The 21048-nt window shown below is 50.1% G+C and overlaps 1 protein-coding gene and 1 long non-coding RNA gene across 3 annotated transcripts; both read right to left on the bottom strand.

Moving 5' to 3' along the window:
- Positions 1-7396: 7396 nt before the first annotated feature.
- Positions 7397-10061, bottom strand: TLCD2 (TLC domain containing 2). Its single transcript, XM_070393818.1, has 4 exons — positions 9886-10061; positions 9611-9693; positions 9361-9443; positions 7397-8796 (listed from the first exon to the last, which is right to left on the bottom strand). Exons 1-4 carry the CDS (start codon positions 10059-10061, stop codon positions 8347-8349), a joined length of 792 nt encoding a protein of 263 aa, XP_070249919.1. The 3' UTR covers positions 7397-8346.
- Positions 10062-12550: 2489 nt separating this feature from the next.
- On the bottom strand, positions 12551-16545 carry LOC138994283 (uncharacterized). Of its 2 annotated transcripts, none has more exons than XR_011468413.1 (2): positions 16377-16545; positions 12551-14376 (listed from the first exon to the last, which is right to left on the bottom strand). It is a non-coding gene; the product is annotated as an uncharacterized lncRNA (long non-coding RNA). The 2 variants fall into 2 exon arrangements; XR_011468412.1 differs by having other exon boundaries at positions 16428-16545.
- Between the last annotated feature and the right edge of the window lie 4503 nt (positions 16546-21048).

Below are 21048 nucleotides of genomic sequence, written 5' to 3'. Positions count from 1 at the left end.
AGGTTCGATTCCAGTCAAAGGCATGTACCTGGGTTGCGGGCACATCCCCAGTGGGAGGTGTGCAGGAGGCAGCTGATCGATGTTTCTCTCTCATTGATGTTTCTAACTCTCTCTCTTTCTCCCTTCCTCTCTGTAAAAAATCAATAAAATATATTTTAAAAAAAGGAAAGAAAGAGGAGGGAGCCCTAGGAGATTTGGCTCAGTGGATAGAACATCAGCCTGCAGACTGAAGGGTCCTGGGTTTGATTTTGGTCAAGGGCACATACCTGGGTTGTGGCTCCATCCCCAGTAGGGGAGTGCAGGAGGCAGCCAATCAGTGATTCTCTCTCATCATTGATGTTTCTATCTCTCTCTCCCTCTCCCTTCCTCTCTGAAATCAAACTGTGACCTCCTGGTTCATAGGTCAATGCGCAACCACTGAGCCATACCTGTCATACAAGAACTTTTCTTAAGGTTTCTTTACTAATCACAAATAGTCTAAGTTAATCTGATGAAGCTCAAGTGAGCACAGAAGTGACTAAACCAAGAACAGTTCTGAACCGAAAATATTAGCTGCCTTTATTATGGACCATTCATTGCAGTCAAACCAGTCTGCTCATTGTTTTGTTTTGTTTTGAGTCATTTACTTTTTAAAAAGTTATTTGCCCTGACCGCTTTGGCTCAATGGATAGAGCGTCAGCCTGTGGACTGAAGGGTCCCAGGTTCGATTCTGGTCAAGGGCATGTACCTTGGTTGCAGGCACATCCCCAGTGGGGAGTGTGCAGGAGGCAACCTGTCGATGTTTCTCTCTCATCAATGTTTCTAACTCTCTATCCCTCTCCCTTCCTCCCTGTAGAAAATCAATAAAATATATTTTTAAAAAAATAATAAAATAATAAGTTATTTATTTGAGAGAGAGAGAAACATTGATTTGTTGTACCATTTGTTTGCACATTCATTGGTTGATTCTTGTATGTGAATTGACTGGGGATCAAACCCACAACCTTGGTATACTGGGACAAGATACTTAACCAACTGAGCTCCCCAGCCAGGGCTCATGCCCCTTATAGAAAATGATGTAGTATTTGCATATAACATATGCATATCCCTCCATTTATTTAAAATCATCTCTAGATTATTTATAATACCTAAAAAATGTAAATGCTATGTAAATACTTGCTATACTGGATTGTTCAGGGAATAATGACAAGAAAAAAATCTGTACATATTAGTAGAGATGCAACCATCATAGGCCTAGCTTCATAGTACATGTCAGCTACAACATAACATTTTTTCCCTAATATTTTTTTATCTGAGGTTGATTGAATCAGCTACAACTGTAATGTTCTTAGTTTTAGTTTTTACAAAGTTATACAGTCTTGCAGAATTTTTTACAAAGATTTGTTAAGCTCTGACAGGTGTGGCTCAGCGGTTAGAGCGTTGCCCCCCCCCCCCCCCAACTGAAGGGTCTCAGATTCAGGTTCAATTCCTGGCCAAGGGCATGTGGGAGGCAACCAATCGATGTGTCTTTCTCACATCAATGTTTCTCTCTCTCTCTCTCCCCCCTCCCTTTTTCCACTCTCTCTAAAAAGCAATGGAAAAAATATCCTTGTTTGAAGATTCACACACACACACACACAAATTTGTTACAAAGGCCCGGCCCAGCATGGCTCAGTGGTTGATTGTCGACCTATGAATCAGGAGGTCAGGGTTCAGTTCCGGGTCAGGGAACCTGCCTGGGTTGTGGGCTCGTTCCCTAATAGGGGGTGTGCAGGAGGCAGCTGATCAGTGATTCTCTCATTATTGATGTTTCTATCTCTCTCTCCCTTCCTCTTTGAAATCAATAAAAATATATTTTAAAAACAACAAAAAACAAAGAACAGCTGCCTGTGCTCCCTCTGACCATTTCTCTTAAACGCCCCCCCCCAAAAAAAAGCACTTTCACCAATTTTAACTAATTATTTTAGCATTTATTGCCATATTTTCAAGTAATAAGCTTAAATTAGTATTTCTTGACTTTTTTTTCTTGACTTTTTACTTTTAGGCATTATCTACTCACTCCCCACAATAGAGAATGGAAATCCAATTTTCTCTCCAGCCTCCCAGTGCATACATGAACATGACTTTAAAATTCCTTATATTGTATGTCAAGGAAACGCTACTGCAGCTGCCCCCTGTTACCCTCCCCCCACCTTCTCCATCTCCCCAAGGTGGAAATATATGGATTCCATGAAAATGATGTTTGGATGAGCTGCTGAGGGGAGCAAGTAGCAGTGTTTTCTAAATCAGAGAAGCAGCAGGACTCTGTGGCACCCCAGTTCTTCAGACTCCACTGTCCCTCTCTAACGGTGCCCTGACCTCGGATCTGGAGCAGAGAGAGCCACTGTGCCAGTCTCTGAGCCCCCGGGTTTAACAATACCAATCAGAGTAGTTCAAAGAGGTGAAGGAGGCCTCTCAAGGGCACGAGCAGGCAGGCCAGAGTGAAGGGGCAAAGCGTAACCCAAAGAAGTCACTTACTATCCCCGGAATGTCAGCTACTACCCAAGTCTGTTTTCTGGGAGGGTTGGGTGGAGGTAGGCAGAGAGCCCTTTGCGGGGATCATCGTATTGCACTAGGATCGAACTCCCATTCTCCTACTTCTAAAGCCCGCATGGCTTGCATCCTTAGCTCAGTCTGAGTCGCTTCTGTGTTCAGTTCCTACAGAAGATGTGGCAAGTGAAGGTTGCCTCCCACCAGGTTAAAGGCAGGGAAAGAATGTCCTCACAACACAGAGTTAAGTGGTGCTCATGATTGCGGGGAAAGCTGAAGTGGACCTCTGTCCTAAACAGTCACTGCATTCCTGAAAAGCGCAGAAATCAATACTCGGTGAATACAAGTCTGGCTTTCAAACTGAAGCATCCTGACTTATAAATACCACTTCAGAGGCAATTCGTCTGGCTTGATTGATCTGCAGTTGTCAGCAAGATCTTATCTTCCCACCTGAAGGTTTCTCCACTCTTCAACCTTTCTATCAAGAAAGAGGTAAAATCATGTATAAGAAGGAGCCTGCACCAAATCAAAGACTGAGATTCGAATTCTGGCCGTGCCATAAACTAGCTGGGTGTGCTTGGATAAATCGAAGCTGTTGTAGGCTTCAGTTTTCTGCAAATTGAACTGGAAGACTGGATAATCTTGGAGGTGGCATATTAATAAAGACTCATTGTTAAAAGTGAAGAAACCTCGCCCTAACCAGTTTGGCTCAGTGGATAGAGCATCAGCCTGCGGACTCAAGGGTCCCAGGTTCGATTCCGGTCAAGGGCATGTACCTTGGTTGCGGGCACATCCCCAGTTGGGAGTGTGCAGGAGGCAGCTGATCAATGTTTCTCTCTCATCGATGTTTCTAGCTCTCTGTCCCTCTCCCTTCCTCTCTGTAAAAAATCAATAAAATATATTTTTTAAAAAAAGTGAAGAAACCTCAACTCATACTCACGTGAGCAAATCCAGGAGTTTTTTGGTTTATGTAACTGAATGGTCCAGGGCAAGTTCTGGCTTCAGGCCGAGCCTGAGCAGAGACTCACATGATGCTAAATATCTCTGTCTTTCTGAGTCTTTTGCGTGTGTGATTGTGTTGGCTTCGTGCTTAGAGAAGACCTCTTACAGCCTGCTGGCTTAGCAATGTTAGCACACATAGTGCATCTTCCAAAGGTTCTGGAAGTCATGGTGCTGAGACTCATAGGCTCTGCTTATATCACAAACTCTTTCAGGAAAAGAGGATATGGTGTTATGATTGGCTAGGCCTGGGTCACGTGCCCATTGAGGGAGGAGTGGTTTTCAAAAGAAAATCTCTGCACTGCTGGGCAGGCAAATGTAACAGATGTTGGACACAGATGGTATAACAGAAAAATATACTGGTGTCCCCAAAAAATGTATACATGCCCAGCCAGTGTTGCTCTGTGGTTGAGCATTGACCCATGAACCAGGAGATCACGGTTCCATTCTCAGTCAGGGCACATGCCTGGGTTTTGGGCTCAATCCCCAGTAGGGGGAGTGCAGGAGGCAGCTGATCAATGATTCTCCCTCATCATTGATGTTTCTATCTCTCTCTCTCCCTCTCCCTTCATCTCTGAAATCAATAAAAATATAAAAAAATGTATATACACTTTGAATAATTATTAATTCCAGTGGGTTAAATCTGAAAAGAAAGAAGCATCAATTGAGCTATCAAAAATGTATGTGACACTGTGTGTGTGTGTGTGTTGAATTCAGGCCATGTCACATGTCACTAACTGGCTAGGTAACCATGAATAAGTTACCTTAGTTTACTCATTTAAAAACTGGGATGAGCCCTGGCCACCAGTGTAGCTCAGTTGATTGAGCGAGTTTGCCTTTTTTTTTAAGGATTTCATATATATATATATATATATATATATATATATATATATATATATTTCAGAGAGAAAAGGAGAGGGAGATAGAAACATCAATGATGAGAGAGAATCATTGATCGGCAGCCTCCTGCACACCCCCTACTGGGGATCGAACCTGCAACCTGGGCATGTGCCCTTGACCAGAATGGAACCCGGGACCCTTCAGTCTGCAGGCTGACGCTCTATCCACTGAGCCAAACCAACCAGGGCAGGCAGGTTTGCTTTTTGATAGTAGAGGATCTTAGAACACGTTAGAGCTTTGTAGGTCATAAAGTTAGTGCCAAGAAATCATCCCACGGCAAAGTTTCAACAATCCAGCATTGCATTATATATCAGGAAATCAATGGAGCCAAAAAAAAAAAAAAAAAAGTGACTCAATGTAACCACACTCACAAAAGACTGATGCAATTATTTGCCTAACAATTTATTAATTTATGATCAGGATAATGTCCCATAAAATATCAATGTCCCCCCATCCAGGAAAGCCCCCTCCCCTTTGCTAGAAAATAAATAACTCACCAGCAAGTAACTTGGTAGGCCTGGAGTCCGTCTTGAGGACCACCTTACTGAGCCATGGCGAGGTCTGACAGAGCATTTCCATGACCCAACTCATTGCACCAAATGTAGCATTTGTCAGCCTCTGCACTTTCTAGCTTCTCTTTTCCAGGGTCCTGATTGGCCAGGCCTCTCCAATTCCCATCATCTGTATCTGGTCCCACTATCTATAACTGCTTTAGTTGATGAGATGTCAGTCAATTATAATCACAATCCAGTTCTGCCTTCTTAAAGCTTCACTGGGTCGCCACGATGGAAATGTGTGTGTGATCCCAAAATCTTCAGGTATCCACTCATGTCTAGCCCCACCAGTAGCTAATCTCACCCTTCCTGTATGGGTTTTACTAGTTAACCACAGAAACAGCCGGATTTCCCTGACAGTCTAGTTCTTGGGCACCCTTGAAAGATATTATCAAAATCTTACCAAAGAGGGTGCTCACTTGGAGCACGAATTTATGACGTACTCCCGAAGTATGACATATTTCATGGTTTTCTGTTCTTAAACGTAAGGGCAATGTTTTTGTTAATCAAGGCGCTCCGTTTAGAGTTTTGAAGACACAACTACAGAATTTTACTTTGTTTTTCTTTTTAAATATATTTTATTGATTTCTACAGAGAGGAAGGGAGAGGGATAGAGAGTTAGAAACATCGATGAGAGAGAAACCTCGATCAGCTGCCTCCTGCACACCCCCTACTGGGGATGTGCCCCCAACCAAGGTACATGCCCTTGACCGGAATCGAACCTGGGACCCTTCAATCCGCAGGCCGATGCTCTATCCACTGAGCCAAACCGGTTAAGGCATTACTTTGTTTTTCTACCTCAGCTTCTATACCTTCGCCTCTCCAGTTTTCGTCTAATTACATTGACACCCTCTGCTCTCATTTTCTGCCTGTGTCTGCTCCCGACTGTGACAGTTGCTCCTCAGCCTGTTATTTTTTTCTCCTTTGAGCCTCAGTGGAACGACTCTCTGATAGGGATCTCTCACAACCCCCCTCTCGCATTTCCCCCTTAATCTCTATTATGTATTTTTCTCTCTGTCTCCATGTGCGTTCCCTTGTTCCTTCCTGTGGGTGTTTATTTAATCCTGCCCCCTACCCCCTGTTCTCTCTGCGATTCTCCACCATCTCTTCACCTATTCTTCTATCTCAGTGCGCTTCCCTGATTCTGACTTTTGCTCATTTTCCTCCGGGTCTCTGCCTATCAGTACCTGTCAGTCTGTCTTTGTTTTGCACTGTAGCTGCTTGTCCTTTGTCTTTCTGCCCGTCTCCAACACCACATATTTCCTGCCTTCTTTTTCTGTCAATAAATCTTTTCACTGCCTGCCTCCTCCACCTTCCGCTCTTCTGCCTCTCAGCTCCCCTGACAAACCCCCCTCATCTCTTTCCCCCTCTCTCTCTCCTCTCACTCTGCTCATCTCTCAGCTGCCACGGTTACCCCGTCTCTCCGGAGCCTGGTTGCTCCTCCTTGTCACTCACTCTCACTAAATCACTGCCTAGGCCCAATCTGTGCCTTCCACCCTTGGGGTTCCTTCCTGTCAGCCTTTCTTTATTTTTATCGTTCTCTTTGCTTATGAGCATTTTATCAATTTCCGATTTCGGTTTATCTCAAGCTTCTATAACAGTCTTTCTCGATATTTCTGTCAAGGACCCTCGGTCCCTCACTCCGTTTCCCTTTGCCTCTGTCTCTTCTATGCAGCGAATCCTTTCTTCCTGGCTTTCCCTCAATCTATGTATGTCTTTCTCTACATCCCCTTTGTCTTTCTTTAGCTCAGCTTCTTGGCAGGAATTTTAGAAAACCTTCCTGTCTCTTGCTTGTGCTCATGTATCTTTTCTGTGGGTGATTACAGGTTATCTCTTGTCCATTGTTTAGTAGACTAGCAACCTTAATCTGCTCAACACTCCCCATAACCTGGCTATTCTGCCTGAAGAAGGGAGGGGGTTTATGCAATAGAAAGAAAAAAAAATGCCGCCATGTAACCCTGGCCAGTTGGTTAGAGTGTCGTCCCGATATGCCAAGGTTTCAGGTTCGATCCCTAGTCAGGGCACATACAAGAAGCAACCACTGAATGCATAGATAAGTAGACCAACAAATTGATGTCTCTCTCTCTCTCCATCCAAAAAAAAATCAATAAATCAAGACAAAAGAAAAAATGCAGCGGAAGTGGCAGGGGAGAAAGGAGAGATTGCAAATGACTTCATGGCGCTGCAGCCAACAGGAAGCCTTTGCTTGGCTCCTTCTGCCTGTTCCTCATTCTCCCATGAAGGCCTGGGCCTAGGAAGACCCTACACCAGCGGTTCTCAACCTGTGGGTCGCGACCCCTTCGGGGGTCGATCGACCTTTTCACGGGGGTCACCTAAGACCATCGGAAAACACATATATAATTACATATTGTTTTTGTGATTAATCACTATGCTTTAATTATGTTCAATTTGTAACAATGAAAATACATCCTGCATATCAGATATTTACATTACGATTCATAACAGTAGCAAAATTACAGTTACGAAGTAGCAACGAAAATAATTTTATGGTTGGGGGTCACCACAACATGAGGAACTGTATTAAAGGGTCAAGGCATTAGGAAGGTTGAGAACCACTGCCCTACACTGTGCACCCAGAATGGGTGTTTGAGTCCCTACTCCGGCTCTGTCCTAAGAAGAGAGACCTAGCCCCATGTTCATTCCTCTAAGAATATGCCTTTTCTTCGAAAAGGTCAAGATATTCTAAAAATAAATTTCGCAAAGGCAGATGCTGGACACAGTAGGACTCAGGTGAAGTACAAACACAACAGTGGGGTTTTGAGAACCAGAAATATCAGCAGCAATCTCCATGACCCAGGTCTTTGGTCTCTTAGCAGCTGGTATGTCTACATAACTACTGGCTACAGATAGCACCCATGGTGTTCTCCTCCCACTGCCAGAATTTGGTCATAGGTGAGATCTCTCTTCCCTCTGGCCTTACCCCGCTCCATACCAGATCTCTACTCCTAGTGAGACTTCACCTTCCCTCATCTGTCCCGGTGCTAAAGCAAAGGGTTTCTGTTCCCCTTGCCAGTTACGTTCAGTCTCATGGGTCCTGCCACCCTTTATTGGTAGCACTGGCTGTACCTCTTGAATTAGTTTTCTGGAGAGGACTAATTATCTGATGATGAAATGCAATGAACATTATCTGATGATGAAATGCAATGAACGTTAGCCCAGACTCCCAGCCACCCACCAACATTAGCATTGCTTCTCAGATCCTAGGCGTGGGGGAGGGGTATGAACTTGCTGGAAGAGGAACTGAGATACTGAAAATCCAGTCCAGTCCTTACCCCAATGGGGGGCTGTGCATTGAAGACCATCATCTCCTTGTCCCGGTCCGACCTCCCTCAAGACTGGCAGAAGAAGAACCCGAGGCTTCTCCCTAGTCTTTCAGGCCGAGAGGGGAACCATTCTTGGTGGCAGGCTCCCCATCGCATGTCCTGGTGACCCTGGTTTCCCTGTGCCCAGGGTTGGATGAATGAGGCCGAGGCCGCAGGACATCACTGATCAAAATGCGAACACCCTGTGAGATGCTCATGGCTCCCACAGTGGCCAGCCCGGTGCCACCAAGGACAACCAGAGCAGGAGGCACCTGGTGGTGGTGCTGGAGCAACCACAGACTCATCCACCCCAGTGGTGCCAGGCGGAAGAGGGCCAGGGTGGCCAGGGTGGCCCAGCTGGCCACACTGAAGGCCAAGGATGGGGCCTGGTGAGAAAGCAGCAGCAACTTCCTTAGGTGCAGGCAGGCGGAGTTCAGCTCGAGGAGCAGAGACACCACAGAGAAGCCCACATAGTGGTCGGACAGAATGGAGGTGCCGAGGCAGCTCACTACCTGGGGAGCAAGGGCCAAAGGTTAGAAGACCTTCCATGACCTACCACCCATCGCGTCCTAATATCCCAGTCCTCCCAAGCATGTTCTGGCATTCTTTCCCTGAAAACACCCAACTTTAGGCTTACCCTACACCAGGAGCCTGCATGGCTTTGAAACCATCTTTCTCTAGGATGGAAGCAGCCTTGGCCAGAGGCTGTCTTCTCTGGGGCTGCAGCATCTGCAGAGTAACCCCCCAACTTCCATCCTGGCCTTTCATGCCCCATTCCCACTCCCAATACCGGGGCTCCTTCCTTCTCAGAAAAGCTCCATGTTTAAGGTTTCTGCAATCAACAGGACACCTGTACGAGCGAGCGAATGCAAGCCCCTGAGGCAGTGCTCAGACTCGCAGCTGTGCCAGCAGTCAATCCCCGCCCCTCAATTCAGCCCAAGGTTGGGAGGATCAAGCCCAGGGGAGAGAGGGGTGTCAGAGGCTCTCTGGGAAGTCATAGGACATAAAGCTGATGAGAGATCGGGGTCTGCAGTCGGTACACCACCCGTCCTGCCTCGCCTCTCCCTGAATCTCACCGCCAAATGGTGACAGAGAAGATCCCAGGCCTGGCCCAAGGTCTGGTTCTGCAGCATGTCGGCTCCATCAGCCAGGAAATAACCTATGGGGAAGGATGGCAGCTGCGGTACAGCCCGGAGAGAAATCTCCAGCCCCTGCCTTTCCCAGTGCTTTCCTCTTCCTCAGTAACGCGGACAGAAGCGCACTGGGATTCCCGTTGGAAGCTGTTCCCCGCCCCCAAGCTGGCCCAAGCCTTCCCTGCAGACTCACCCACAGATACAGCCACCAGCACCAAGGCCCAGGGCGGGTGGCCATGAATGGGGTCGGCGGCCATCTGAGGGTATAGCAACAGCCTAGAGGAGACGGGGGAGCCACCGTCAGCTTCGCGCAGACCGGATTCTCCTGCAGGGCACGCCCGTCCACCCATCCCAGCCTCAGACTCTCAAGGTTTAGCATCCCTTCTAAAGGTGCCGCCAGGTCTTCTAACGTGAGCTTCCCATCCCTCGCCCTCACCCAGGTTCCTCCCGGACCTCTAAGCCCCGCACCCGAGCAGCGCCCCGGGCCCCGTGAGCAGGCTGTGCACCAGGGAGACACAGATGTTCTGCCACTTCCAACGGTCCTGAGCCGCAGATGCCGGCGTGGGCAGCAGCTGCAGCCCCCAGTGCATCCCCCGGAAGGCTGCGAAGGAGGCACCGGTCACCAGGATCCCCGAGGGCGCCATGGCAGGGCGGGCGGGCTAGGTCCGGATCGGTTCCGTGGGCCTCTGCGCACTTGCCCCCGACGCATCCGACGCCCGCTCCAGAGACTGTGACCCGCGTCCCGGCGGGGCTGCGTTCCTGGGCTCGCTGGCCCGCCTGGCCTGGGGAATCCGCAGTAACTTTTCCAGAGCTGGTCCGCGATCTCTCGGCTGGACGGTGATTGGAGCAGCCGCGCGGCCACCGCCCCTGGAGCCTAGGCAACCGACCGCGTCCCGCCCTAGCGACAGACTGCGGGCTGGGGGCTCCCGGGATCCGCCGTGCCACGGAGCTCAGGGGACTTCTGGGAAGTCGACAGAGGTCTCCCCCAGCTCCCCGAGTCCTGAACTCTTTAGAGCTCCAGAAATAGGTCACTGATCTCACCTGACACTCCCGGAGGCCCCGCCCCACTAACTTTCCCCTCTTTCCCTCCTCTCCAATCTTACAATCTGGTTATCTCTCCCACCCCACCCACACGGCCCTGGGGTGAGAGGCCAGGGCAAACCCACTGCCACTTGCTCACACCCCTCCCCCGTCTCAGGTGTGGGGGAGAGGGCACTTGACTTCCTTGGAGCCAGGCACCCCTTCTACCTCCGGAGGTTTCTAGGCCCACAGCGCATCCCAGCAACCCTACAGTTCCGGGAGTCCTGCCCCCTCACCTAGTACCTCTCAAATAAAACAGCTGCAGCTTCCATTTGGGAGAGGGAGGGGCCCACTGGAAACTGCTCCCTCCACCTTTTTTGGGTGCCCTACAGGAGTCTCATCATTAGGAAGGGGAGGCAAAGGGACCCACTCAGCACTATAGTCCTGAAAAGCACCCCTCCCCCGAGCTGGTACCTGGTGGGTGGACAGAATATCTCCCAATCCGAGGAGGCCAGGAGAGTCAGAGTCACTTCAAGGTTTGGACAGAATCGAAGAGAAAACAGAGCGCATCGTGCTTTCCGCAGCAAGATTGTTAGGATTCCAGAACCCTTCAGCCTGTAAAGGAAAATCTCTCCCCCACCCCCATTTCCTGAGGAGTTGGTACTACTTTCCATCTTACTCCGCCTGGAGCTGGTTGCCAGTCAGAAATTCAGGGCCCTTTCCTGGACGTGGAACAGGCAGATTCCAGTTACTGCCAGGGAATGAATTTCTTAAGCAGATAGGAGGCAGCTGATCGATGATTCTGCTCCCCGAACACTCTCACAACCCTCTTTCCCCACCAAAAGCCCATTCAACCCAAGCGGCTAGGGACATCCCTTCATTCTTCCACACCCACCTCTCCAAAACAATTTTTTTGAAGTTACACTGATTCTTTTAAATTTTGTTATATGAAAGCCATCCACAATTAATGTAGCAAATTTGGAAGTTACAGAAAAAAAAAAAACCAGAAGAGGAAAATCACAATTACTTTATTCCACCATCCAAAGAGAACCGCTATTAACACTTTGGAGTATAGCCTCAGTCTCCATCTGTTTCATGTATTGTATGCAAGTATATACTTATATTTTAAAAAACAAAATTGAGATCACATGATATACAGGTACACCATTTTTATAACCTTTTAATTTTTTTTGTTAATCCTCACTGAGAGTCTTTTCTCCATTGATTTTTAGAGTGGAAGAGAGGGAGGGAGGGAGAGAGAGGAGAGAGATATGGATTGGTTGCCTCCTGCAACCCAGGTATGTGCTCTTGACCAGGAATTGAAGTGGAGACCCATTGGTACACTGGCTAATGCTCTAACTATTGAGTCACTGACCAGGGCTATAACCTTTTTTAATATTTAAAGAACAATTTTTCTTTTCAAATATTCTTCATGACTTTTAAAAAAATACATTTTTATTGATTGCAGAGAGAAAGGGGAGGGAGATAGAAACATCAATGATGAAAATTATCAATCAACTGCCTTCTACACACCCTCTACTGGGGTTCGAGCCCGCAACCCTGGCATGTGCCTTTGACCGGAATCAAACCTGGGACCCTTCAGACCACAGGCTGAGGCTCTATCCACTGAGCCAAACCGGCTAGGGCTCTTTTATGTGACTTTTAATGGCTGTGTAGTACTCCACCATCTGGATAGATATACAGTAATTTATTTAAGCAACCCTCTATTGCAAATTTTCTTTACAGCAGAAATGAATTCCCAGACAATTGCTTCTCTTTGCAATGCTGGAATGAACATCTTATAACTAAATATTTATTTTCTTAGGCTAAATTCCCAAACGTAGGATTACTAGGTCAAAGGCCATGGTAATATGTTTGATACATAATACCAAACTTACATCCAGGAAGGCTGTACCAATTTGTACCCTATATGCAATGTATGTGAGTGTTATTTTGGTACTCCTTTGCTGACAATTGGGTCTTATTTTTTCTGTTATAGCTTGCTAGGAGAAAAATGCTTTGGGGCGGGGGGGGGGGGGGTGAAGGAGGTTAATGGGGGGGAAAAAGGACATCTGTAATACTTTCCACAATAAAGATAAATAAGAAAAAGAAAAATGATTACAGCTGTATTTGCCTCTCTTTAATTACTAATGAAGTACACATTTGTTGTCATGGTTTTATCCATTTGCATTTCTTTTATGAATTTCCTGTGTATGTCCTTTCACAGCTGGCTCTTGTTCCTTGAAGCTGCTTCTATGTAAATTACAAGGTGGGAGAGAGGTGGAAGGAGGAGGATGAAGCCACAGGACACTTGAAAATGGTCCCACATCTCTGAAGGAGGTGGAAAGGTTGAAGATGCCTGGAAGCTTGTCCTTGCTGGAGGCTGGCTGCCCTCCCTCTTCCTGGGGTGCTCCTGGCCTTTATGCCCCCCCTCTGCAAGGTGCCCAGACAGGTCCTGTGCTCTCCAGGCTTTGTCCTTCACCGGTCTTCCGCCTGCCTCTGTGTTCCCAGGATGCTCCTCCTCATCTCTGCTCCATGATAGGTGAGGATGGCAGAGCCACACACCCACGCTGGAAGGAGACACTGTGGCCAGTGAAGCGAGGAGGGGAAGAAAGGATGGAAGCAATGTCCAGGGACAGAGTGATCTTTGTTGAGTGGACTCAGTCTACCCACCCCCTTCTACCACAGTCCCCCACACAGCCGGCTTAAGCTGTGGAAGAGCTGCATTCAATGGTCTACTCTCCGCTAAATCTTTGAGTTTCTCCTAAATGGGTAATAGGACCCAGCTCCTCTTCCCCCCAAATAGAACAAACAGCTTCCTGCAGCCCCTGAAGGCAGCCACCTTCAGGCAGGGATTCTAGGCCAAGGCTGAACCACACCAGAGCCTGAGCCAAAGAGTGAGATTGGACCAGGAGCTGGGGATGTCAGGTTTACACTGCCTGTTGCCCCAAAGGGGGGTTGAGGCCCAGAACTCAGCTCTGCTGGTTGCTGGAGGGGAGAATTTTTCTGCCTGCACAGGCCTGAGTTCATACACCATCCTGGAAAGCAAAGTGAGGAAGAAGAGCAGTGGTAGCCATCAGGGGCCGCAGTCTTATTACGGGTGGCAGAGGATGCCTGGGGCCACCCTTGCATGATGAGAAGTCAATGTAGAGAATGAGCCCCTTTAACCCGCCAACCCCCTATCCCTGGGGTTATTGTCCGGGAGGGGGGAGGGGCAATAGCTTAAGTGAAAAGCTGTTCTGTTCCCACCCCAAGCTGAGTCTGCACAAATGGGCTTCCGATTCCCTCAGGCACACGCAGCTGGGTGATTTCTCCATACCACAGGTAGTGGAGAAGCTGAGACCGGATGTCTAAGGGTGCCACATATAGGTAAGTAACTCTGAATCTAGAGTCCGGGCCAGTCTACGGAAATGCAGGGAAAGGTAAGAGCAGAGGTATGACTACTGAGACTGCAGGAAGAGGCAAGCTTACTTCTGGACCTCACCTGGAAAGGCCAGTGGAAAGAATGAGGGATAAGGAAGGAGGGTCAAGAAAGACATCTGGGTAAAGGGATAGACAGGGTTTTCTTTGCTCTACTTCCTCCCACTGTCACACAAAGACTGACTAACTTTGGGCAGTCAGAGCCATCTATTCCCTCATTCAGTCAGGGTCTCTCAAATTGTTCTCTCTTGCTGGGCCAATCAGGGTGAAGGCTCTCCGACTGAACAAGGTTCCCTTTCCTGAAACATACCATCATCACTCCTGCTGTTCAGACCTTCCCAGCCCCAGTTCTGTCACCTTCCAGATGAGCAGGAAAGCAGCTCCTTCTCCTCCTCCTTGAAGCCAGCGGCAGAGGGCAACAGTTCTTCAACTGGCAGCTTTAGCTGGGTCAGGACATAAAGCTTGCCACTGAAGAACTACTGCGGCTCAGCCAGGTGAGGGTGTGGGAGGTACAGGCTCCTAAAGGCAAAGGGAAGAAAAACGGGAAAGACCTGAGCAGGGCCATGGCACAGGGACACTGTCCATCCAAGTCCAGTCCCAGCAGACACTCAACCTCCTAAGGAAGGATTCTTAGCCTGGGCCTGCGGGAGCTCAGTGAGAAGCAAGAGGCAGCTTTAAACATATTTCCCTTGCTCCTCTTTCCAGAACTGCAGGAACCCAGGCTCTCATCCCCTTTACCCCAGCCACACATGGGGTGGGGGTGGGGATGGGGGGCAGCCTACTCAGCATTGGGAAAAGGCAGGACCTGGGACCCTGGCTGGACACACCCTACTCTTTTCCAAGGTACTAGGTGAGATGTTGTATCTCAGGTCCAGAAATGAGTTCAGTGATCAGCCCAACTGACTTCTTCCCGGAGAGTTCAGCTAGAAAAAGTTCTGGGGGGCCTGTACCTGGGGAAGAGTGAGGAAGGGAGGAGGTCTAGAGTTTGGAAGGTCAGCAGAGGCTCCTGGGACTGTGAGGAGAGGACAAGGGACCAAAGGCTGGAGGGGAGGGAGATTAGGCAGGGAGGTTGGGCAGCCTCCCCTGGACTCTCAAATGCCAAGCATTCCGCTTGCGCATTCCGGGTACATCTGGTATGAATTCCAGGCTGTCTGCCGGCCCCTCCAAGTCTGAACTTTGTTCCAAGTTCCAAGCCCCGCCCCCACAGTTCCAACGCATGAATCAGCAGGAAAAGCCGGGCCCTGCAGCATGGCCCGGGGAGGGGGTTGGGGGCGTGGCAGGCTCGGGGGGAGGGGGGGGCAGTGAGCTGGGGAGGGCGGGTCTGTGCTGACGCTCAGCCCAAGGGCATGCCCATGCCAATGGGAGTGGCCAAGGTGGTCTTGCCTTGAGATTTCTACACTTAGAGGGTAGAAAAGATTAGGGTAAGGTTGGGAGGTTTTCAAATGACAAAACCCTCTTGGAAAGCATGAATTTTGAGGTATCTGCCTTCCCCCAAGTGACCAGTCCCCAGTTCCTTCCAACTCCCCTCCGTCTGAGCCAGCTCTGGTCAGCCCAAAGGACTTAGCGGCTACTGAGAGCTTGTGCCAAGCAGGTGCCCTTGGCTGCAGAGCGGGGTGGGTCCAGGGCACTGACCCTCTGACCAGCTGCTCCATCAACCTTCTGGCACCCTGACAGCTTCCAGCCCAGTCTGACAGCCAGGATGACAGGCCAAAAGAGTTGGAGATTGGAACTAGGGCCAAAGGAGGTGGGGGCGATAGCCTAGCCCGAGGCCACGGGGAGGGGCCAAGAGTTGGCCGAGAGGTGGGGAGAGAGGGAGCCCAGTGATGACTAACCCAGGCGCCCCACCCAGCCAGCCGGTTTCCCAGGCGGTCGGAGCCAGGCCTGAGCTAGGGCCCCCACGACCGGACGGGCTTGGGGGAGGTGCAGAGGTGACCTTCTCTCGGCCCAAGACGGCTAGTGAGGCTGGGGCGGGGGGGTGGGGTGGGGGGGGTAGAGTTTCCAGGCCTTCCTCGTGCCCGCTCCCCCCACCCACCGCGGTGAAACCCTAAACCTTTGGGTTGCATAAGGCCCCGGCACCGCCGCCCCCTACTCCTCTCCCCTCCCCCCTTACATAACATCCCCTGGAGGCAATGAGAGGAGGGGCCGGCCCGCCCAGGGACCCCTTCCCTGCCAGGGTACTCAGCTGGCCTGACTCAGTGAGTGCCGGTAGAGGCAAAGCACCTCCGCCACCTCCCGCCCGGTCCAAATCCTCTCCGGGCTGAGTGGTCGGTCCCGTATCCTCGGACCAGAGGGCGCGAGGTTAGCCGCCCCCAGCCCTCCCGCCCCTCACCTTCCTCCCAGCTACTCCGCAAGACCTTCCGCCACGACTCCTGTCTCGGACTCTTTTTTAAAAACCTCCAGACACACTCCTCTAGCCAGTCCAGGACCCTCTCCCCCGGAGCCCCCTGCCTCCGCCGCCCCCTCTCCCCTCCCCCGGTAGGGCAGGGTGTGGCCGCCAGGACCGTACTTGCCCCCATTACCCCGTTAGCACGGTTCCCTCCAGTGCGGCCAGGACCCCAGCTCACACCCACCTGGTGCTGGGTGTGTGCGGGGGGTGCTGAGGACAGGGGAGCAAATCAGTGCGTCCGTGCCCCACGGCCGGCGGCGCTCTCTTCCCAGCGCCCAGCACACACCGGCTCCAGTCTCCGATCAGCTGGCGGCGTAGTGACGCACAAGTTGCGATTGCACTGCCCAGGGCCAATCACCGCCTACTGGTGTGCAGCGTGACCACACCCACTCGGGGGCGCCAGCCCTTCGCCCTGATCCCGCCTCTCCGGCTGTCTTAGCTCTGATTGACAGGGAGGCCATCCCTTTGCCTAAGTAGAGTTGCACTAAGCCACGCCCACCAACTCAAGAGCTAGCCAATAGGTGAAAAGGTGTGGCTCAGCCCTCCGCTAGACTACTTGCTTTGGACAGCGCTACGTCAAACCAGGGTCCGAACGAGCAGCAGGAAGTAAAGGCGTGTGTGTTTGCTGTGCATTCTGGTCCGTGTAGTTCTCGAGCTGACACCCCGTTCCCAGAATTCAGAGCGCTCTGTGAGTTGGCATTTTTAAATCATCTCTGAATCCATCCCCGGCGAAATCCTTAAAGGGCTACAGCCCCTCCTTTTTGGAGCCGTGAGTGCTTCTTTTAGACAGCCCCAAAATGGATTCGCTGACCTCTGCAGGAGGCTCTCTAAGGAAAAGTGGAGCAGGCGAAGCAGCAGGAGTGGGCAGAACTGAAGGTGGAAATCAGTCCCCAGGGCAGCAGACTCTGCCACTGGACGGGAACTCCTGAGGGCTTTTGGGGTAGGGAGGACTGCCCGCCTCACCAAGCCCCAGCTTTCACTGGAGAGATCTAGTCCACCCCTCCTGGGGGTGGGGGTGGGGGTGGAGGTGGGATGAAGGCTTCCTGATCAGGGGACTTTTCGTGGAGATGTCTGGTCCCAGTCGTAGGGATAGAGCCGCTTCCTAACAAAGATTCATACTTTTTCGCGGCTGTGAAGCTGGGCAAGTCCCGGCCGCGCCGAGGACATCGCTCTCATGGTCCTCCCAGCCCTCGACCCTCCCCCAAAGGCCTTAATAAAATGGTTTGCTTACCCCATCCCTTCCCCCCTCCTCACCCCCCACCCCCCAAATAAAAAAAATTCATAGTACAGTCTTCACCTGAGGGTAGATGGAAGAATTCTGGTCAGAAACTAGGGGATGGCCGTGTCAAAGTACAACTGGCCGGCAACCCCATCCTCTGCCTTAATACCCCCATTCAGTACCGCCCTTCAGAAGCTTTGCACTGACTCAGACCTACTTAGGGAAGAGATTTCAAAGGCAGAGACCAATGAGGAGGCTGGTCCTTCCCTCGGGGGCCAATCAGAGCTTAGAGGGGCGGGGGATGGGCAAAAACTGAAAGGAACCCAGTGACTTGGCAAAAGCTGCTCCACTGCCTATTGAAAGGGGCAAGTGTGGGACCCACCCCGTGGCATCACTCCTCCGCCCTTCCCCCTTCCCAGCTGAACCCACACGCGTAGACGGGGATCCATGACTTTTCCACGAGCTCCAAATTGGGGGTGAGGTTCACTGAGCTGAAAGGATTTGGCTGGAGTGCAAGACAGTTCCTTCTGTATTCAATACGGGCTCTGCCAAGCGATTGCTCTGGTTTCTAGGAGCACCACGATTCTCCACTTGTGTTCAGAACATTGTGCCTTTAAGGAAACTTTCTGCCTTCCACCCCAGTAACAGCTGACTGCTGGAAAGTGTGACCTCAGGGGACAAATCAGCTGTTACCACATCCTCCTCTTGGCCTGCCCTGCTCCATCTGATGACTCTCTCCTCCCCCACCAATGGCGGGGAGGGAATGAAGGAGACAGAACCCCAAATATGGGGGACCTGCTTGTATGTTCCTTCCTCTTCCCTCTCTCTCACTGTCACCATCTGCCTCCCTCCTTCCTCCCTCCCCCCTGCTGGTTAGCTCTTCAGAGGTTCTGAGCTTGGAACCAGAGGTATTTCCTGTCGGCGCTGCCCGTCAGCTCAGACTCACCCTCCCTGGTCTAGTCAGGGAGGCCAGTACTGGGGAGGCCCAGAATGGAGGCTGGAGGGGTGTGTGTGTGTGTGTGGGGGGGGTGTTCCAGGAATGGGAACTGGGGAAAGTCCAGTGAAGTTTCGGACTAAGCCTAGAGGAGTGGAACGGCTGTGGAAAGCAAGCCTCCTGGGTGTCAGAACCCTGCTCCCTGGGCCGGCCCGCTGCCCTTTGCTCCCTGCTCAAGTCGCCCTATTCCTCCCCAGACAGGGACCTGCTAAGTGAATCGCCCTGGCCTTGCTTCTAACTCCACTTCTGTTTTTAGATGCCACCTTGGCTGCTTCCGTTTTTACACTCCTACCCTCTACAGCAAGGGCGCTTCCCGGGGCTGCAGGTGGAACAGTACTGGCCCCAGGAACCAGCGGCTTTGGCTGGGAAGCCCTGCAGGAAGACCTAAGTAAATATTTTGCCCCCAGCTCTGAGCTGGGAATCAGGGTCACTCCAGGACATGCTGAGTGTGAAGTCCCAGGAATGACTTGGCAAGGTTGGGAGAAACTGATCAGGGCCTTGGCCAAGCTTGGAAGGAAGAGAAATCTCACCAGCTGACCCGTTCCCATTATCCTTGGCGTAGAAGTCCCATCCCCTTTCCACCCAAAGGCCCTGTGGTAGGCTAGTCTCTCTCTGGTTCTGCTAAGTCTCCATCCCCTCACCCTCCCATCCTAGGGCAAAAGCACAGGCTTTCAGTCCAGGGTTTCTCAATCTCAGCACTATTGACATTTTGAATTGAATAATTTCTTGCTGTGGGGCTGTACTGTGGGGGCCAGCATCCCTGGCCCACTAGATGCCATTAGCAACACAACTTGACCCCTCCCCATGACAACCAAAAGTCTCTTTAGACGTTACCAAATAGTCCCTGGGATCCCGAATTGCCCCCAGTTGAGAACCACTGAGTTAGACAAACTTGGATTCAAATTCTAGCTCTTACCAGCCCTGAGCTTGATGAAACACTTAACATCTCTGAGCCTCAGTGTCCTCATCTACAAAATTGAATGAATAATAAATTCATATTGTAGGGATTAAAGAAGGAAATGCCTAGCACAGTACCAGGCTCACGGGCCCACAGTTGGTGCATTAAACATTAGCTTCCTTCACTTCTCTCCCTGCCAGATCAGCAAAGGCTAACTCACCCGGCATGGGCTGACTGCCGGGGCAGCTGCAGCTTGCCTCCCTGACTACCCAAGCCATGACCTCCAGGACACTCAATATGGAGGTTGGCAAAGGGGGCTGGCTAATTTGGTCCTAGATTCTCCAAAGTCCAAAGGTGCTTGGGTTGGGATTCAAGGGAAATTCGGGAATAGATTTGTTACAAAGCATTATATCTCAAGATGTGGCCTGCAGATTGCCTGCATCAGAATTACCTGGGGTGCTTATTAAAAATTCAGATTCCTGTCCTAGCCAGTTAGGCACATGCCCCGGTTTCAGGCTCGATCCCCAGTAGGGGGCGTGCAGGAGGCAGCCAATCAATGGTTCTCTCTCATCATTGATGTTTCTATTTCTTCCTCCCTCTCCCTTCCTCTCTGAAATCAATAAAAATATATTTAAAGAAATTCAGCCCTGGCCAGTGTGCTAAGTGGTTAGAGCCCACACACCAAAGGGTCTCGAGTTTGATTCCTGATCAAGGGCACATACCTGGGTTTCGAGTTGTGCCCCGGTCAGAGCATGTGTGGGAGGCAACCAGTAGATGTGTCTCTCATGTCGATGTTTCTCTCTCCCTCCCTCCTTCCCTTCCACTCTCTCTGAAAAGCAATGGAAAAAATATCCTCAGGTGAGGATTAACAAAAAATAAAAATCCAGATTCCTGGATTTCATCCCAGGCTACTGAATCAGAAGTACATCATAAAGTTTGAAAACCACGGTTTTAGGGCTCAGATTGGGGAAGGTGTCATTGCCCCAGAAATCTTAGTGCACCCAGTACCCACCATTGCAAGGACTCTCTTATTCAAGAGAAGGAAAGAATTCTGATTGGATTTCCTTTCTTGGAAATACATGTTCATTGGCAGCAAAGGTTGACCTGGCTCTGTATGATTCATTAATTCTTTTCTTTGCTCTCACTGTTCTGCAGATTCAGGCTATTACTAGAACAGTAAGATTTATTTTAGAATCTAAGCTACCTCTAAATGTTTTAAATATTCCCTTCTATATTCTGGCATTGAAAAGGCATAACTTAAAGTGAAAATTAAAAGGAAAATCTTATGGAATCATAAAAAATAAAAAGGAATTCTGAGGTAAGGTTAGTTACACCCAAGGTCATTGTTGCACTGCAAGCTAAAACCACTAGAGGGCAGGGCACACACAGACTTGCAGAAAGAAAAAGTAGTGCCTGTTCAGTCTAGGTAAACTGAGACCAGAGTAAAGACCAGATGGACCTAATTTTATTGGTACTAAGAAGCAAGTACTACCTCCTGACCATCAAAACCTATCCTCTAGCCTCAGGAACACAGACCAAAGTTGGGGATGAGAGATTGACAGGAACACCTAATTTCCCCGCTGGAAGAAACAATAGTGCAATGGCCAAGGAGTACAGAGAACACTGGTTTTAGATAGGCCTGGATTTGAATCCTGGCTCTATCACTTCTTAGCTATGTGACCTTGGGCAAGTTA

The sequence above is a fragment of the Myotis yumanensis genome, unplaced genomic scaffold, assembly GCF_028538775.1.
Source record: "Myotis yumanensis isolate MYYU_CA2020_CCGP unplaced genomic scaffold, mMyoYum1.0.hap1 SCAF_16, whole genome shotgun sequence".
Lineage (NCBI taxonomy): Eukaryota > Metazoa > Chordata > Mammalia > Chiroptera > Vespertilionidae > Myotis > Myotis yumanensis.
This window is presented reverse-complemented; position numbering and strand designations above follow the sequence as displayed.

Excerpts from the sequence above, each read along its gene's own strand:
- TLCD2 (XM_070393818.1), bottom strand. The coding sequence starts at position 10,061 with ATGGCGCCCTCGGGGATCCTGGTGACCGGTGCCTCCTTCGCAGCCTTC. Across the intron at positions 9,694-9,885 it reads GGGCCCGGGGCGCTGCTCGG|GCTGTTGCTATACCCTCAGA; the intron begins GTGCGGGGCTTA and ends CGTCTCCTCTAG. Across the intron at positions 9,444-9,610 it reads GCTGGTGGCTGTATCTGTGG|GTTATTTCCTGGCTGATGGA; the intron begins GTGAGTCTGCAG and ends CCTTCCCCATAG.